The following is a 17,860-nucleotide window of genomic DNA, read 5'->3' on the forward strand; positions in this document are numbered from 1 at the left end:
AGATGCTCATAGTCTATGAAGTCATACAGCATCAAAGAAGGGGTCCCCAGGAAGGGATCTGGAAGTTGTCCTCACAGAAAGCCATGCTCTGTAGTTTGTGGCCAGAGCAGCAGACGTGTAAGGAATCTTAGAGGCATAAGGTGTTTTCTGAAATCCCCTCTGCAGAAAAATAACTCCTAGGAGATTACACAGATTACAAAGCAAAAACATGATCCCATGGCCAAATCAGTTTTGTGAGATGCAGGGTTAAACAGAGTTAAAGGAGTTTCTCGAACTTTAGGACTTCCCAGCAAATTCAAAGAGAATAATTTTGATATGGAACATTTTGGGTGGTAAATATTTTCCAGGAGACATTGTGGGAAACTCTGCTTTTGACTCACCTCCTTGTTTTATAGACAAGGAAGCGGAGACCCATAGGGGATAGTGACCCACATAACATCTCTCAGGGCTCTCATAGAGAGGAGGGGCCAGACCTCAGGTTTCTAACTCCAGTTTTGTGTTAAATTCTGGAGAAAAGATAGAAATGGCATCTACCAAATTGCCAAAGTTGCATTTACTCAAGCATCAAGGTTACAACCCCAAAACAGCCACCCAGGACAGCCAGCCTCGCACACAGAGTCTCCACTAGCCTCCACATGTCATGACTTGTAGGCCCCTGATCGATATTCAGAATATGATAGAAGGTCCCTTAAGTCAACGCCGTGCTTCCTGCCTACCACACTCCTGGTGCGATCCACCTGTCCTGTTCCAGAGCCCTTGTCCATCGGCCCAAGAACGCTCGAGATGTCCGCGTGTCACGGAGTACAAAGCTGAGATGAAACTGAAGGGGAAGTTCATTACACAGGGACACTGACAGACCACTCGGAAGGCTCCCGCATGTCACGCATGCAGAGCCACCTCGAATCCTGCCTCTCCGACAACAGGGAAGGGGTCAACACTGGGGAGGGGGGTTATTCTGGTTCTGTCAGAGGAAAATAAAAAATGACCAAAGACGGCCCATTTACCTTCTTCTTGGATTTAAAGACGTTACACCTGAAAATGTTGCTGGCACCGTCTCGGGCGATATAGCTGAAGATCTTCAGGTCCTGGGAATCATGAGAAACGTAGAAGATCCTACACGAAGAGGAACAGAAAAATGCACTGAAGATTGCATTAGGTTCAAATCTCCAACAAGGTAAACTCTGTCGAAGGGCATGCTGAAGACAGAGCTCGCCTCTTCCTACGAAGGCAGGCAGCACTTTCCAAAAGCACCAGACACTCCCCTGAGTGAGCTCTGGATTCAGAAGTGGGGGCCTGGGCGGGACACGGACCCCGTGCTATTGCTGGGCAGCAAATCTGTGCTGGGAGCTTGTCTGTTAGAAGGAAAAAAATTGTTACCATCCTTATCAGGGGCAATGAGTCCACATCCTACTGATGGAAATGGGGGCAAGTTTCTGGACGCCTGTCCATGGGTCTATCCAGACGAGGGGAGTCGGGGAGCCGGTAGCGCAGGCCCCGCTGGGGGGATGAAGACAGTCTGTGTGGTTATCAGAGTCCCTCTCCAGCAGGCCCACGGCCTCTACACGACTGTTCATGGCTCCACCCATCCTCCCACCCCCACGTGCCCACTGCGGGCCGGGCGCTATCCCGGCAGCAGCAGGACAGACAAAAGCCCTAAAGCCACAGAGCTCACGAGCAGGGGATCTCCATCAACAACACGAGGGCTCTGAGGAAAAAGAGGCAGAATGGGGGGCAGTGTGTGGGGCGGCTGTTCTAGCCAGGGCGGGAGACCCTGTGGAGAGGCAGAGGCCGGAGCACAGGGAACCTCTCGGGGAGCCCCGTGCCAACAGCACTGCAAGAAGTGGGAGCCGCTCCCGTGAAAGCCCTGCGGCATCCAGAAGGTGCTGGAAGCATTCGCGGAACGGCCAGAGGTCACAGTGGCTTCAGTGGAGCTTGTGGGCTTGGTGACGGGGTCATGGAAGCAGCCAGAGGCCAGCACATGGGGGCCCTGGAAGGTCAGAGCATGTGCTCCAGGGGAGAAGAGGAACCCCTGGGGAGGGGTGCGTCTGAGCAGAGACTCACTTCCTGGTGCTCTTTTCTGGCTGTTGGGGACAAGAGTGAAGACGGAAGGAAGGCTGAGGAAAGGGGAAAAGTCGTGAGCAAGGCCCCCACTGGCGGAGTCTGAAGGGGTCTAGGGCAGGCTGCCACGGGATCAGCCGCGTCTGAGCGCTGACAGCATGGGGCAGGGGAGGGGAGAAGCGGGGGCGCATCTGTGGGACCTCCCTCTCCTCATTCCCCGAAAACATCTCTTCCTCCCTCGTTACTGAGACCAAGCCCTGCCCCCCACAGCAATCCTTCTAGGTGGCCCCCCACTGAGTGTCTCTGAATCGTCTCAGATTTATCCTGGTGCCCAGTAAATTGATGAGCGTCCTCGTAATTCTCCAAGCCAGCCGGGCCTTCCTTCTCCCAAGCCCCATCTGGACAAGGGCCCCGGAGCATCAAGCCAGAAGCCTGAGGCACACCCACCCCTCCCTTGTTCTCCGTCATCTCTTGCTCACGACGCCGTTCTTGGCAGCCCATCTCCTCTCCTCAGGGCGGCTCGGAAATGTGTTTTCTCCTTCTCCTCCACGGTACGGCCTTACTTCACAGAACCTTCTTCTCTCACCTGGGTTTTTGCAACCTGTCTAGCATCTCTCTCTCTGCTTCCTAGCTCCCCTGGGGCCAACCCATTCTCTACCTTGCTAGCAAAGTGGTATTTTTAAAAACACAAACTACGTCTCATTATTTCCCTCTAAAACCTCACAAAGGCTTCCTACTGCCCTCAGAATCAAGTCCAAACTCCTCAGCATGGCTACCTCCCTGCTTTCGTCTTTCCCCCAGAGTCCTGCCCTACATAGCCCTTCAGAACCAGTCACAGACATCCACCTGCCTTTCCATCCGACAGCCTCAGTGTCCTTCAAGACGCGGGTCAGAGAAGCCTTCCTGCCCACCCCATGCTCCCAGCAGGAGCTGACGAACCCCCTTGGGCTCCCCGTCACCACAGCACCTCCCTTGTACTCCAACATTTACGCTAGAGCTCCTTGAAGGAGAAAGGACGACCTCCTGCTGCCCCCAGCGCCAGCATGGTAATGGACACCCAGAAGGTTCCTAATGCTCGTGGAGGAGGGAGGGAGGCACCGAGCCATGATGTGGTCTGCCTAGTTTTTCACTCCCCCTGCCCCCAAACCAAGGAAGTAAGGTCGGTTAGCGCAGCTGAAACACACAGAGAACTCCTTCCATTTTTGAGTTTTTAATTACTATGCAACGCCCTATGGACTGGGAACGGGAAATACAACGGATAGGGCCGATAGGAAGGCAGAGCAGCTTGCCGACAGGGCACGGGGACCAGGAAGGCGGCCGGGAGCAGCAGCAAGGGAGGTTAACATTCCCTTGCTGGACAAAGCACATTCCAGCAAATTGGAGGGCGGCCGTGTGTGGAGGCAGCCCCTGGGGACTAGCGGCAGGTGGTGCTACGCGTGAGTTCAGAGAGGTGCAGCGTCCTTATTAAAGAAAAATAACCACAAAACAAAAAAAGGAAAAGATAACCTCTAGCTCACCCAAAATGTCTGCTAGTCAGAGCTTCGACAAGTGTCCACCAACATAGCCAAGCGGCACAAAGTTTTTCCAAGCGACCTCATTCACCAAGAAGTGAATAAACCAACAAATTAAGGCTGCAGATCCAAATTTCCAGGTCTAGAAACATATTCCAAGAACACTTATTTCTTCATATGGTTTTCTTAAAAACTGTGATTCTGGGGGCACCTGGGTGGCTCAGTTATTAAGCGTCTGCCTTTGGCTCAGGTCATGATCCGGAGGTCCTGGGATCGAGCGCCTGCTCAGCAGAGAGCCTGCTTCTCTCTCTCTCACTCCCCCTGCTTGTGTTCCCTCTCTCACTGTGCCCCTCTCTGTCAAATGAATAAATAAAATCTTTTTTCTTTTTTTTTTAAAGAAGAACTGTGATTCTGTGTGTTGGGGCAGGGGAGGGAAGGAGACCAATATGAGTGCTCCAGAGAATGAGGGAAGACTTTTTCCTCTTCTTTATCCTGAAGTCTGGTGCCATTTTGATCCTGCTTCCAAAAAGCAGCTCGATTTTCTCAACTTTCTGTGTAATTATCAAAGGTGGGATACCACAGTAGTTCACTATATAGTAATAAACTCTTCTATTTTCTACTCATGAACTTACCATGAATGACTGAAATAGAAAGGGGACCTTGGAGCAACTAGATTTGGAGATTATCACAGAATTCAGGTTGACAGAGCACTAAAGGAACAGCGACCCACCACCAACACCTCCTTTCCTCGACTGGTAATCTAAAGTAAACTTATTTCTCTCAAGAGCACAGAAGAAAAACAGAGTAGCGCAAAGACACTTTGGGAGGTCATCAGGCCTGGATCCCACCCAGCGTCCCCGCCCTTCAGGATGTGTCCGCGAAGGGTGACGCATCCCAGTAGAGGACTCCCTTTCTGGGAGCTTTTCCTTACTTGGGCAACTTTTGCATATGTTGATTAGAAATCGACCAACAGGAATGCAGCAGAGGGAAACAGATGCCGGCCCTTGTTGGGGACAGACCCGGATATCGGATATCGGCTATCGGCCGGGCTCGGCAACGGACTAGCAGGAGATCCCGGCTCCCCATGGTTCTGCGCCAGTGAACCAGGGATGATCACAGCACTGCCTCTCGGCCGGGGCTTCGGAGGAGGAATGCACCCAGAGAGGGGAGCCCCCAGCAGCAAGTGGTTATGGGACGGTAAGCGCCTTATTACCTCCACCCTTTGGGGCTTTAGAGAACAAGGCTAATCCTCTGTCCATAGGGCAACCTCCGGGATATTCAGAAACTGCCGCCACGCTTCATGTGCTCATTGGTAAAGCGATCCACTACCCTCTCTTTCGACAGTTCTTGCACGGCACCATGTCCGTGGCTTATGGCCCCACCAGGCTTGCACTGAGGGCTGCGGGTGAGAAAGATCTGGGTTCAAGTCGTAGCTTTTCCACTTCCCAGCTCTTGACCTCAGGCCAACCCCTCCATTGAGGAGCCCTTTCCATCCTCACTTGAGTCAGTATTTACACACACACACACACACACACACACACACACTCCTTATTTAACACAACAACCAGCACACGGCAAGTTGCTTGCTTGGCAAACAGGAGTTCCCTCTTCCCTGTGAACTTCCCTGCACACCCCCAGCTCTCCAGGGACTCTTGCCAAGGACACGGAACTGAATTACATTCCGGGGTTCGTGGAGCGGGACAGGATCTCCTGGTTGCTCCGCACTGTGGTCAGCTCAGACGATCGAAGCCAATTCGCACGACGGTGCTCCAGGGCGGGTGTATAAGCATACCTGGGTCATTGTTTTTTAGCACTGGTGCCTGGTGACCACGACTTCCTTTTCCGAGCTCTCACAGACTGTCTGCATCATGATCTCTTGGAGGAGTTCACTAGTGTGTGATCCCTGGACGCAGACTTTCCTCCTTCCTAAAAAGTGGCATGGAATGTCTCATGCCGGCCGCCTTCTCACATCTCATTCGTTAGGACCTCAGGACCCAAGTACCTGAGGCTCAGACACACTTAAAGAAGGAGCACCTTTGTCCTCATGGTTTTTAAACGTTGTTTTGTAAGTCTCCTATATTCTAGCATTTCTAGTTTGAAGATTGGATGGTGCTGCACTGAAGGAAGAAAAGGAAGAAAAATGGAACGGGCAGATGCAGAGAGAGGCCTGGCAGCTCCGGGCCCCATGCTCCATCCCCTGTGCCGGTTCTCTTGTCTTTAGCCCCTTCCTAGAGCCCACTGAGCCCGGAAGCTCGGTCCATCGCGGCTGCTCCTCTGCGTTCACGTTTGCTTTTAAGCTCTGCCTGCCATTCCGTGTTCTTTTAAGGAGCCCCGTATAAAAATCTGGGTAGCCACCATGATATTTCTCCATGGGCTCCCCTCTTTGGGACCAACTGGAATCAGTTAACATTGCACTTGTGTCCACAAGTGCTCACCCCTCCCCGCCACTCCGGATTACTCTGTCCCCAGCCTTCTCTCTGATAGGATGACCTCTAAACCGGCATGGCCTTGGCCCCCTGTGTGAGAGCTCCGTCCCCCGTCCTCGTCTCAGCGGGGATGGCCTGTTGACTATGGAATCTACTGGCTACAGAGAATGTGAAGAGTTTCGAGCAAGGTTTCCTGAGTCTGTGTACACGTCGTTCCACCCAGGACCCAGAGCTGCGTCCCCCTCACACGGGCCCCCACAGCCTGTTCTGCTCACAGCCTGTGGGGAGGGTCTCACTGGCTGGCTGGGGGCCTGCCGCAGCCCAAACCACACATGGGGGTTCTAGACCACACATGGGGCCTTGGGCAGTTTTTTCCTGCTCTCCTTATCCTTGAAATGAGACTAAAAATCTCTCTCAGAGTTGTAAAGGTCTGGGACGGGCAGATGGAGAGTGGGCGAGACGGGGGATGGGCAAATATTCCGTAGCCCATGTGCTGTAGAAAGACTTTTAACCTGTGAGCCTGTGAGTGAAAGAACAAAGCGAAGTCACCCCTGGGCCCCTGATGTCACCATGGGGGCAGGGCCTCGAGCTATAAGGGAGGAGAGGTTCTCTTGAGCTCTCAGAGCCGTGGGCGTTCCTAACCCAAAAGACACCCCCCAGGACAGAGCAGAATGGACCGTGGCTGGAACGATAAGCTACCAAGTAGCTTGCAGATGGCAGAAACATAACCCAATGGGATCTATTTTTTTTTTAAGATTTTATTTTTGAATCGTCTCCACACCCAATGTGGGGCTCGAACCTACAACCCCAGGATCAAGAATTGCTTGTTCCACCGATTGCGCCAGCCAGGTGCCCCCAGTGGGTCTTCCAAGGCCAAAGCACTGGGAGAGAACAAAGCATGAGGTGAAAAGCACAGGGGACACCAGAACCGCCCTGCTGGGTCAGACCTGCCGAGGACAGCTCTGTCCTGAGAGAATCCCACGTCACTCCCACCCCGCAAGAGCAAGGACGCCCCCAGGCAGCCCAGCCACCTGCCCCCAAATGAATATGTTATCCTCCGAGCACCTGGGGGCAGTTTTAGGAGAGGTGCTGGTTTGGAGGGAGCCCCCAGGGCTTTGCTCTCAGAACCACACGAGGGTCAGAGCAGCAAGCGCGCCCCCCGCCCCCGCCCCTCACCCAAGGACTGGTGTGTCTCTCTCAGCCCGCCAGCCCTGCTACGTGAACATGTGTCCACACTCCGGTCCCTGCTTGTCACATTTTCTCCATGCTTCTGAGCTTTAATTGAATCTTTAGATAAAATTGACCTTTGTGGTGATCATTTTTCTCTCTCATCACCGTTTCGGTCAGATTAGCTTTTCCTCCCGCTGCGTTCCCGGGGCTCTCTATCACTTGGGCTGGTTTTCTTCTATCAGAAGTTCCTTCCGTTTCTGTCTCCTCCATCTCTCATTTTGGCCATTCTGGACGTGAGGCCTGCTCCCCTCAGACGCTTTCTCAGGCTGCTCTCTGGCGTGAGGGGACCACGATGAACTCACGAACTGGTCCCACAGTGAAACTGCTTACTTCACAGCTGTCCCCAGGGCTGGGACACATCACCCACGTCCCATGTCTTAACAGACCTGCTCCCCAACGGCATGGTCCAGGGGAAGCCAGGGGTCACGCGTATCCAGGGTTATGACTGGGACTTCTCTTTCTGAGGGGACACAATCCAACCCATGACAGTTTCTGAGCCAGAATCTGAACCCCAGCCGTCTCAGCCAGGTTCCTCAACTTCTACACAACCTGCTTGTCCACGTAGCTGACCGCCGACCGTCAAACAGCCTCTGATTACTAGACTGTGGTGGTGACTAATATCCTTTTAGGCATTGAGGCCACCTCGAAACTGTGAATTTCCTTCTCCAGATATGTTCCCAAGTCCTTGATGCCTCCACAGGTTCTCTCTGGTAGCCTATAAATTCATCCTCCCGTGGATAAGATTTCCAGGGGACACCCGGGGGAGAGGTGCTGGTTTCTCTGCGATCCCCGCCTGCGCACCTTCTACCCGAGTTTCTTCAAATAGACCAACCCGGGAATACTATAAATGCTCATCCTAGTTTTTCCGAAGGCTGTCAGTCCTCAGATGACCCACCTGGAGCTTCCTGGGACTCATGGGATTCATGACACACTCTGTCCTCTGCTCTAATCCACCCCCGCTTCCGCCATCACTTGCTCGGCACATGGGAACCCCCATGCGCCTGACGGGAAGCAAGGACAGGGCACCCACTCCCCTTCCAGGGCTTGGGGTGCCTGGCCGGCATGACCAGGTACTTTTCCTTCTCTGATTCCTCTGACCCACCTCCCGATCCTACATCAAAGAAGGTCCGAATCACAGCTCCCTTGAAGGCACATCACCTCAGGACTCAAGGATAAGAGAATGTGGTGGTGGGGCGGGCATCAGCACCCAAACCCCTCACAAAGCCCAGGACAATCTGTCCCAAGACAACCTCCTCGCAATCACGATCTCCTGTTTTCTTCTTCTTCTTCTTCTTCTTCTTTTTTTAATCATACGGAACCATGTATCTTTACTTGCACACCACAAACAGATCTTGGAACAAAATGGGGGTTGGGGGGGTGGAGCAAACACATTCTTGATCTCATTACAATTCCCAATCACGTTTTAATGTCCTCTGTTTTCACTTTGGAAAGGGTTGGGTTGGGGGGACTGAGGAAGCCAGGCACCAGGGTTGGGGGATGGGAAAAGGTCGTGAAACCAGACTGTCCTGGCTTGAGAATTCTTTTCTTCCCGCCGTGATGCCACAAACTCTCTCTCTCGGCTGTCTCCCACTACCCAAGAGCAGCAGCTGAGGCAGTGTCGAGCCCTGGGGATGGTTCGGCATAGCTTTAGTCTAAGAAACATGTATCTTACTCTGCCGACCCCCTCCCCAGCCCCACAGCAGATTGTCTCGGGAGGCAGCACGGAGCCCAGTCCAGATTCTGACTTCAAGGAGCTGGTAGTGCTCCACAGTGGGGCGAGCACACACCGAGGAGCAGAGCCCTGGGGACGTGGGGGACGCAGAGCTGGCCTGCTCCCGGGAAGGGCGCACTCGGAAGCTGCTGTCCCAGCAGCATCCTGAAGAGGTGGGTGGTGATGGGGACTGTGGAGGGGGATGCTTCAGGCTGGGGCCTGGCACGAAAAAGATCACAGGAGTCATCCAAGGTGCGTGCACTAGCGGACTATTTACAAAGGTCGGGGCAGAGTACAGGGAGAGAGGAAGACAGCACAGTCCCCAAGGGAGCCCTTGGCACCCCAGGGCCCCCGAAGCAGGACAGCAGGTGGCTGCCAGAGCCTAGAGAAGGAACCGTGTACCACCTGGCAGAGCCCTCGTGACGGGGAGGCAGCCCATGGACGGCACACACAGTCCAGCCAGCAGGCACTTGGCCCGGTGCAGAGCAGATCTGGATAAGCCAAGGAGAACCGGCCATCAGACGGGGCAGGGAGAACACCCCTCGCAAGGGAAACTGCCCAGAGAAGGCATGGAGTCAAAGAAAAGGGTGAGGGGCACGTGGGTCGCTCAGTCGGGTAAGCATCCGACTCTTGTCTTGGCTCAGGTCATGACCGAGCCCTGTGTCGGGCTCTGCGCTGAGCATGGAGCCGATTTGGGATTCTCTCTCTCTCCCTCGGCCCCTCCCCACTCACACACATGCTTTCTCCCTTAAAAACAAAACAAAACAAAACAAACTGGGGCCCAGAGTTATGAAACAGCGCAATGTGCTTTGGCACCAGGAACACAGCACATGCAAGGGCCCAGCAGGAGGCGAGGGCAGAGGGAGGTGAGGACAGCCCAGCTGTCCCTTCGTGTGCTCATGGCACTGATGGGGACTAGGCAGGGCAGTGACATCGTTGGTAGTGCTGGTGGTGGGAGAACGGACTGCAGGAGGACGTGAGCAAGAGAAGGGAGGCCAAGGAGAGGCTATACAATATGGAAGGCGTGGGGGCAGAGGAAGAATTGGGACCGGGGCCTTTGCAGGCCGAGGAGCTGGACTCAAGTCTTGGTCTTGCTGCTCCTAACTGTGAGACACTGGGCGAGCCTTCTAGTGGTCAAGTTTCCATTTCCTCATCCACAGACATACAAACCCTCAGGAGAGCTAATCTGGGAAGTCAGATGCCAAGCACAGGGCAGGGGATGGATGCAGCCTGGACTTGGGCAGTGCACGGTCTGGGCAACCAGGCTGATGGGCCCGAAGTCCAGGCAAGAAAAGGGGAAGCTCTAAGACAGCAGCCGTGATGATGGGTAGCAGGACATGGATTCCAGAGCCATTTCCCTGGACATGAGGAGGAGGAGGAGGAAGATTCTGAGTTGGGCGGACAAAACACTAACTAGATTATGGGACACAGAAGCAGGAAAAGGAGAGGGCACAGGGAAGTGGTGTTGAACATGTCAACGCTGAGGGGTGACTAAAGCACTCGGACGGCCCTTCTGGTGAGATAAGTAGAAATAAGTGATCAGGAGAGAGGCCCAGACTTAGGAGCCACCAGGATGCAGAAGGCGACGGCAGCCATGGGAAGCAGGAGACCCCTCCTCGGGGCGGGTAGGGAAGGAAGGGAATTCTCAGGCTCACTCAGAGTCCTGGTAATGGGACTGACTGAAACAAAGGGCAGAAGAGGGGGAGCCTTCAAAAAACACAGCAGGAAAAGACCAGGAGAGAAGAGAAGGAACACGAGGAACCAGCACACAAGTGAGGGAGGAGAGAGTCTCCAGAGAGTCTCCAGAGGGAGGGAAGGTCCACGGTGTTCGGTGCCCTGGAGGGACAGAAGCTGAGGAGGAGGCTGCGGAGAGCCAGGGAGTAGCACGTCAGACATCCCTGGCAACGGCGGCCAGGGCGGGCTTGGTGCGGGGCGCAGAAGCCCCGATCTAATGAGCTGAGCAACAAGCAGGGGTTTGGGAAACACACACCCCAAGAGCTATTACCCTGAAGAGTCTGGCAGGGAAAGGACAAGCTAAGAAGGCGGGCCCCGGGAGCGCCTCCGCTCTATTGATGGCAAAACCTGAACCTATTTATAGGCTCAAAAAGGAAGAAACACAGCAGAAATAGCCGCAAGATCCAGGGGAAAAGAGAGGGAAAACGTTTCAAGATGCAGACAAGACGGCCGGGGATGGGGTCTGGGTGCAGAGCCCGCCTGGGGGGAGTCAGGAGGGCGCTCCCTCCGAAGCCGCCCGAGCTGCGCTGGGCCTGCCCCGGCTGGTCGCCCTCTCCGTGGCGCGGCATCCTGGCGGCCAGGCCGTCCTGATGTGTGCGTAGGAGTCGGAGGCGTCTGCGGCTGAGGCAAGAGCTCGGGAAGATTTTTTTTAGTCACGTGTCCTGGTTAACGTGAAGGCTGTTTTAAGGGCTCCCACCTGCATTTTACCTGCAGGCTAATTCCTTCCCTTCCCGCGGGGCGAGGACACCTCCCAGACGCCGGCCATGCATCCAAAGGAAAGCACGTGCAGCCAGAAAAAGTCGGTGGCCGTCTTCTTAGAACCGGGAGGGACACTTCATTCATGCTGGTGGCGGGGGCGGGGGGGGGGGCGGGAGGAAGAGCGTCTCCCAGAAATTCATGAAGGAGGCGAGGGGGAAGCGGCGGGGGGAGGCCCAGCCAGGGACGCAGCAGCCTCTCCGGAGACCTGGGTTACGCGCCCTTGCCGCCCGTCTCTCGCAGTGAACTTGGCCAATTCCTCCGCGTCAGCTGAGGCAACTGCCAGGCTTAATTGCTTCCTGAGGGCTCTGTCCTTCCCACCAGTGAACAAAGGCAACTGGGAGGGATTGGGATTCAGCTCTTTTGATATTAAAAAACAAAACAAAACAAAAAATACCAAAAAACTTCTTACAAACATAAAGACAGAGGTTTGTGTTCACATATTGTGTTTATACACAATGTGCTCACCCGTGTTTGGACATCAGGACCGACAGAGCAGATGGGACCGCTGGCCCGCCGCCCGGACAGCTCCTCCGGGAAGGACACGCACCCGCGATACCCCAGCCCCAGCAGCCAGGACCCCCTAACGATTAAGAGGTCACGGGAGAGGAGACATCCTGGCAAGAAAAGCTTGGAGCAAACAAATGAGGCAAAAACAACGGGGCAGCGATGCGCTCGCATGCAGACGGCACCCATCGGGGTTATTCTCGGAGGCTCTTCTAGCTCTTCCCCTCCAAAGACCCCTTTATCGAGGCTATTGTTAAAGCCAAGAGGAACACATCTACCCTTTATTATGGGTTCACTCCTCCCATCCACTCTCGGACGGTTTTGAATTATCAGTAAAAAACAGTAACAAACTGGACAAGACATAAGTCAAAGACCGAGATGATGCAGAGAAAAAGATGTCCCCCCCCCCCCCCCCCGCAGCAGCAGTAACAGAGGACAGGGCTGGCGTCTCCTGCCACCTTGAGGAAGGAAAGAGTCTATTTTCAGAGGTGGCCTTGGCTTTGTGGTGAATCCCACAACACGGCTGGCTGGCTCCCTGAGCGGAACTGAGCAAGGTCACATGACTTCTGGATCCTCCGTGTTCCCAAGGGCAAGGCTGCCTTTTGAACAGTCATGTATGTTCTTGATGTTAAGCTTCTTATTTTTTTTATCCCCTTCCCCAAATAAAATACGGGTGGCATTCAGTGCTCCACGTAGGTCTACAGGTTGGTTGGTTCATTCCTTCGTCCATCCATCCATCCAATCAACCCTAGATAAAAGTCCATAGAAAAGGTACCCATCTCCTGGGAATTTTGCAAAGATTTAACAAGAAATCAGTTCCATTCAACAAACATGTATTGAGCACAATTACATGAAGACAGCAGTCATGGGAGCACAAAGAGGAGTAAGATGTAGTTCCTACGATGAACCAGAAGACAGAGAAACAGAATGAACTTAAGGACTAGATAGCCCTGGGGTCCAGAGAAGAATCGAAATCAGATCTCCACCGTGGGAGCAGGGTTGAAAGCAAGAAAGGATTCCTCGTGGATGCAGCAAACCTTGGGATTCTCGTCCAAGAACTTGACAGACGGGTAACTGAACCCAGAAGACCTGACCAATCATGGTCTGATCACGATGGCCACCAGCCATTGGGAAAGGCTGGAACTTCCCCACAGCTGCTTCTCAGGGTCTCCCAATAAAGGCTGTGGGGACTCACAGACAACCCAGCTTTTCTCCTCCCGTATTTCCTGAACTTTACAGAGCCCTCTGGATCTCCCAGTCATGCTCATCTCCGCGGTCTGAGGTCTGTGCTAGCAGGAAAGCAGCCAGGCTCATGACTAGCTCTACCCTTCTGAGCAGTAGTGCATCACCTTTTCCTAACTATGCCAAGATGCAAGAGGGATCCCCGTGGGCTTCCCAGCCAGAATCAAGAGACAGGGCACTACACACAGCGTCTGGACTAGTGTGTGGTATAGAATGCCCAAGGGACCACTGTGGGATGAGCTGGGACAGCACCTGACTACGATAATAGACCCGGTCTCTTAGGACTCATCAGACAAGGGCCACAGCTCTGGAGCCAGGGCAATCTTTACTTGCCTTTGGAGTGAAGGGTGACTGCACAATGGCCCTTATACCCCAGCGTCACATACAGACCCTGTACCAACCCTCCCACATCCAAGTGAATTCCCAAACACCTAGGGTACCAAAAAGCTCGTCCTATGCAAACTCCTTTCCCCTTTACGTGATTGGAAACCCACCAACAAAAGACTGGTTTCCTTTAAGAGGCAGTGCCTCTATACAATGGGCAAATGCCACTTGCGCTGACAAAATAAACCCCATGAATCACTCAAACACTAAATTATTAAGCAAGGTAGGTTTTCCCCCCACCATCCTCCTACAGAAGGACCTCTAATGATAAAGCTTCCCTGCTTGAGAAGCAAAATATTCAAAGATAACTGACAACGATTACTGGCACTCGCAGGTCTTACCTTGGAAATGATAAACCACAGGCCTCTGTGGTCCACAAAGTGCCCACAGATTCAAAATTCTGCAAGTATGTACAGGAAGGCTCTGTTCCAGGGACAGAATCCAGTTGCATCAGACTCTCCGAAGTATGTGCGCCCCGGGAAAGATCAAGACCATCCCACGGGTGCCCGGGCCAGGGTCTACCTGGTAGCAGCCAAAGGGGTCAAGAGAAGGGGTGCTGGCTTTGCTCTGCCCACACCCCCGCACCAGAGCCTCGTCATTGCTCTGCAGATTCCCTTTGTGCCTTCCCTTTACCCATGTAAGGAGGAGAAAATGAAACAGAAACAGAATTCCAAAGTCAGCAGTCACTTAGAAGTGGAACAGGGACCAGGCCTGGTTTCTCTATTCCCCTAGTGTTCCCTCCACAGGGTGATTTCCTCCCCAGTGGACAGAGTTTAATTAGGTGATGTTCTCTAAAGTTGGCCTAATTGCATCTTCCATCGTTCGTGTAAAAGATGTCTAAGGCTGGGCACAGAGACCCCAAGCCAGAGGTCCAGCTTCGCTCATGCTGATGGCCCCTCGATTTTCTGCTATTTGCTACCTGCCAGCTTTGCAATTCAGGCTGCCAAGAAGGGCAGAGCAGAAGGCCACCGAGAAAATAAGGAAGCTTACTGGCTGCCTGAAATGGATATTTCAGCACCAACCGCCCCAGCTTTGTCACATCACATCTGTGGAGCCCTACTACGTGGCCCCTTGCAGACCCCAGGGATACAGCCGTGCACAAAACACAGCGGTTCCTGCCTTCGCACTTAGAGTTACTATGATGCAATTTGCCATTCTTTTGCCCTGATTGAATTTGTTTCTTTTTAAAGATTTTTTAAATTTGTCAGAAAGAGAGAGCACGAGCAGAGGGAGCAGCAGGCAGAGGTGAAGGGAGAAGCAGACTCCCCGCTGAGCAAGGAGCCCAATGCGGGGCTCGATTCCAAGACCCTGGAATCAGGGCTGTGCCCCAGGCAGACGCTTAACCGACTGAGCCACCCAGCTGCCCCGAGTCCTACGTGAATACGGAGGCTTCCCAAGCTCAGGGGACTTTGCCAAGCCCACAACGAGGTAGGCAGGTTATGCAGAGTCTACTTCTGAGGAAGCTAGAGGATGGGAACAGATAAAGAAGGAACAAGACTATGTAAGATTGAAAGCAAAGGAAAGGCAGGCAGAGACACCAAAATAAGAGGAGAACGGAAAGGCAGGGGGTGGGGGGCACCGAAGCAGCAGCAGGAGGTGCACGGGGTCTGGAGAGGTGGGGTGAGCGCCAGCAAATTCGGAGCGCACAGTCTCTGCCAAGGGTTGGAAGTCAAAGTCAGACTGCAAGGAGCTTTAGGGTGACAGGCACCGGGCCTGGGAGGGAGCTGAGGGTGGACAGATGTGCTCCTGCACGGGGTGGCAGGGGTGAGGGAGGCTATTTCAGGATAGAAGGGAGAACATGTTGGCAGGGAGAGATGGGGAGGCTGGGGAAGGGTTGGCCACAGCCCATGGGGAAGACACAAGTGGAGCCACACCCAGAACACAGGAGGGCAGGGCACAGAGCCACGGTGGGCCACGACATGAAGACGGGGATCACCGAGGGAGAGGGAGGGTGTACGGAGCCCACAGGCAGAAGCGGGCGAGAAGGATGCGGCACAGAGTGCAATTCGTACCGGGGCGAATAAGGGATTGCAGAGCGGCCCTGGGGAATGAACTGAAGCCAGATAGCACGAAAGATATGCCCTTTACCCTCTTAGTTCGTAACTTTCACCATGCGTAAAATTGAGTAATTCCTACTCCTACTCATGCATATGTATGAAGAGGCACTGACCATGGAATGTTCTAGCACTAGAGGGAATAAAAGCATCATCTCTACATGAAACACGACTCGCCGCAGCCATGAACACTCCCATCCCTCAGACAAGCTGGCTCAGAAAAGACAGCAGACGTCGGGGAGAGATCTCCGGTTCCGAGGCCCAGCAGAGGCTCCTGAGGGACGAGGCTCAAAGGAGACCGGGTGTACGAGCACCCAGGTCTGCTCCTCCTCCTCCGACCTTCCAGGACTCCGGTACCCCGGGGCCCTGCCATGTTCCCGTGACAAGGGAGCCACGGGAACGTGTGCCGGGGTTTGAGGGGGGACTTGGGCATGCCAAGGTTTGAAGGGAGGGAACTTAGAGAGCAGGATCGTCTCTGTCGGGGAGGTCTTGGTCTGATTGTGCAGGGACAGCCTGGATATTGGAGACCTTTAAGAATCCCGAGAGAGAGGAAGTGGTGATGCAACATGGGGGCTTAAGTGGGTAGAAGAAGAATCAATGAAACAAGATGGAATTGGGAGGGAGACAAACCATAAGTGACTCTTAATCTCACAAAACAAACTGAGGGTTGTTGGGGGGAGGGGAGTTGGGAGAAGGGGGTGGGATTATGGACATTGGGGAGGGTATGTGCTTTGGTGAGTGCTGTGAAGTGTGTAAACCTGGTGATTCACAGACCTGTACCCCTGGGGATAAAAATATATGTTTATAAAAAATAAAAAATTAAAAAAAAAAAGAATCCCGAGAGATTTTGTGGCTCCCCAAAATGACAGTGGTGAGTAATTACTACACAGTCTATCTTCCCTCCTAATTACAGGATGCCGCCTGTGTATTACAGGTTAGGGTAGTATCTGATTCCATTAGGAAAATAATCCTTAGATATTATACACATTTTTAAAACCTTCTATTTTAATCCCCACGGGAACTTGTCCTTCTGCCTTCAAAGGGGTATTATCGCTTTTAAAAACATACAGTTGCTTGGTCTCCACTGCTCATTTCCAGTTTGTGGCACCGTGGTTCTCCCTTCTTTTCCTACGGAGAGACCGGCGGACTCTTCCCCTCCTCTGATGAAGCTCCTGGAGGACTCACTGTATCGTCCACTTCCCGAAGGCCAGCCCGCCTTCAGCCTTTGCTCTCTTTTAGGGTGGCTGCCTCTTTTTGCTTATTTGCAAGCCTCTAAAAATGCTGCCTCGGGGGTTTTTCTACCCCACTTTCCCAAAAATAAAGTATGAGGGGATACGTTCTAAGATTTGGCTCTTAACTTCTCATATTTTTTTTTTTTTTAAGATTTATGTACTTAGAGACAGACAGAGAGAGAGAGTAGGTGCAGCGAGAGAGAACCTTCGAGCAGAGGACTCCCCACTGAGCACAGAGGCCGACGTGTGGCTCCATCTCACGTCCCTGAGATCATGACCTGAGTTAAAATCAAGAGTCAAGATGCTTAACCAACTGAGCCAGCCATGCACCCCCAGAGTACTCTTTACATTTTAAAGATACTGTTTTGTTACATCTGAATAATTGTTTATAGTTCTTCTGTTTAAATCACGGTGTGAGTTCTGGCTTCCGATGGGACCCGGACTGATTAACCACTGTTCTCCACGGTGCCAAGCACGGCGAACACCACACACCGGAGCTCCCCCACGCATCCTTGCCTCCCTTCCCCAGCTAGCCCTGAATAACGGATCTCAGACTTGCTCAAAATCAAAGCGTGGCTCAAAGACAAGGTCCCCAAACCAGACCGCACTTCTTCTCATGTCTGATCTCACCAACTACTTGCATGTTAATTAATGACATTTCTGAGGACTGGCTGGACAGCTTATGGGGACCCTCCCTAGTTTGCTCATTTACACTCAAAAACCGGAGAACGACTGCCAGCCTGGCCCCTGAAGGCTTCAGGTCAATTAATTTACTGCCTTTGGTTAAAAAGAAGGATTTTCATTTTACATGTCTGCCGCCTAGAATCAGAAATCTTCAGGGGACTGATTATTCCTCCAGTGCCCAGTAAGACTGAGAAGATACCAGGGCAGGGGAACTGCATTTCAAAGGCAAGGGACTTCTATAATGGTACGACCACTCCAGTGCTGTTTTTTTAACTTTGGGGGGGACAAAGTATGCCCATTAAACCAGAAAGAGTAAAGTAAGCACGTTAAC

General features: G+C 53.1%; 1 protein-coding gene across 4 annotated transcripts in view; it reads right to left on the minus strand.

Moving 5' to 3' along the window:
* The window catches only part of LOC309850364 (carboxyl-terminal PDZ ligand of neuronal nitric oxide synthase protein-like), a 264,278-nt gene that overhangs the window by 43,500 nt on the left and 202,918 nt on the right, over nucleotides 1-17,860 (minus strand). For all 4 annotated transcript variants that reach the window (XM_082704194.1, XM_082704193.1, XM_082704195.1 and 1 more), the window contains one exon: nucleotides 1,005-1,113. In XM_082704194.1, coding sequence (XP_082560320.1) covers nucleotides 1,005-1,113 — 109 coding nt within the window. The remainder of the gene's footprint in view (nucleotides 1-1,004; nucleotides 1,114-17,860) is intronic.

This window comes from Mustela nivalis (genome assembly GCF_964662115.1).
Source record: "Mustela nivalis genome assembly, chromosome: 16".
Lineage (NCBI taxonomy): Eukaryota > Metazoa > Chordata > Mammalia > Carnivora > Mustelidae > Mustela > Mustela nivalis.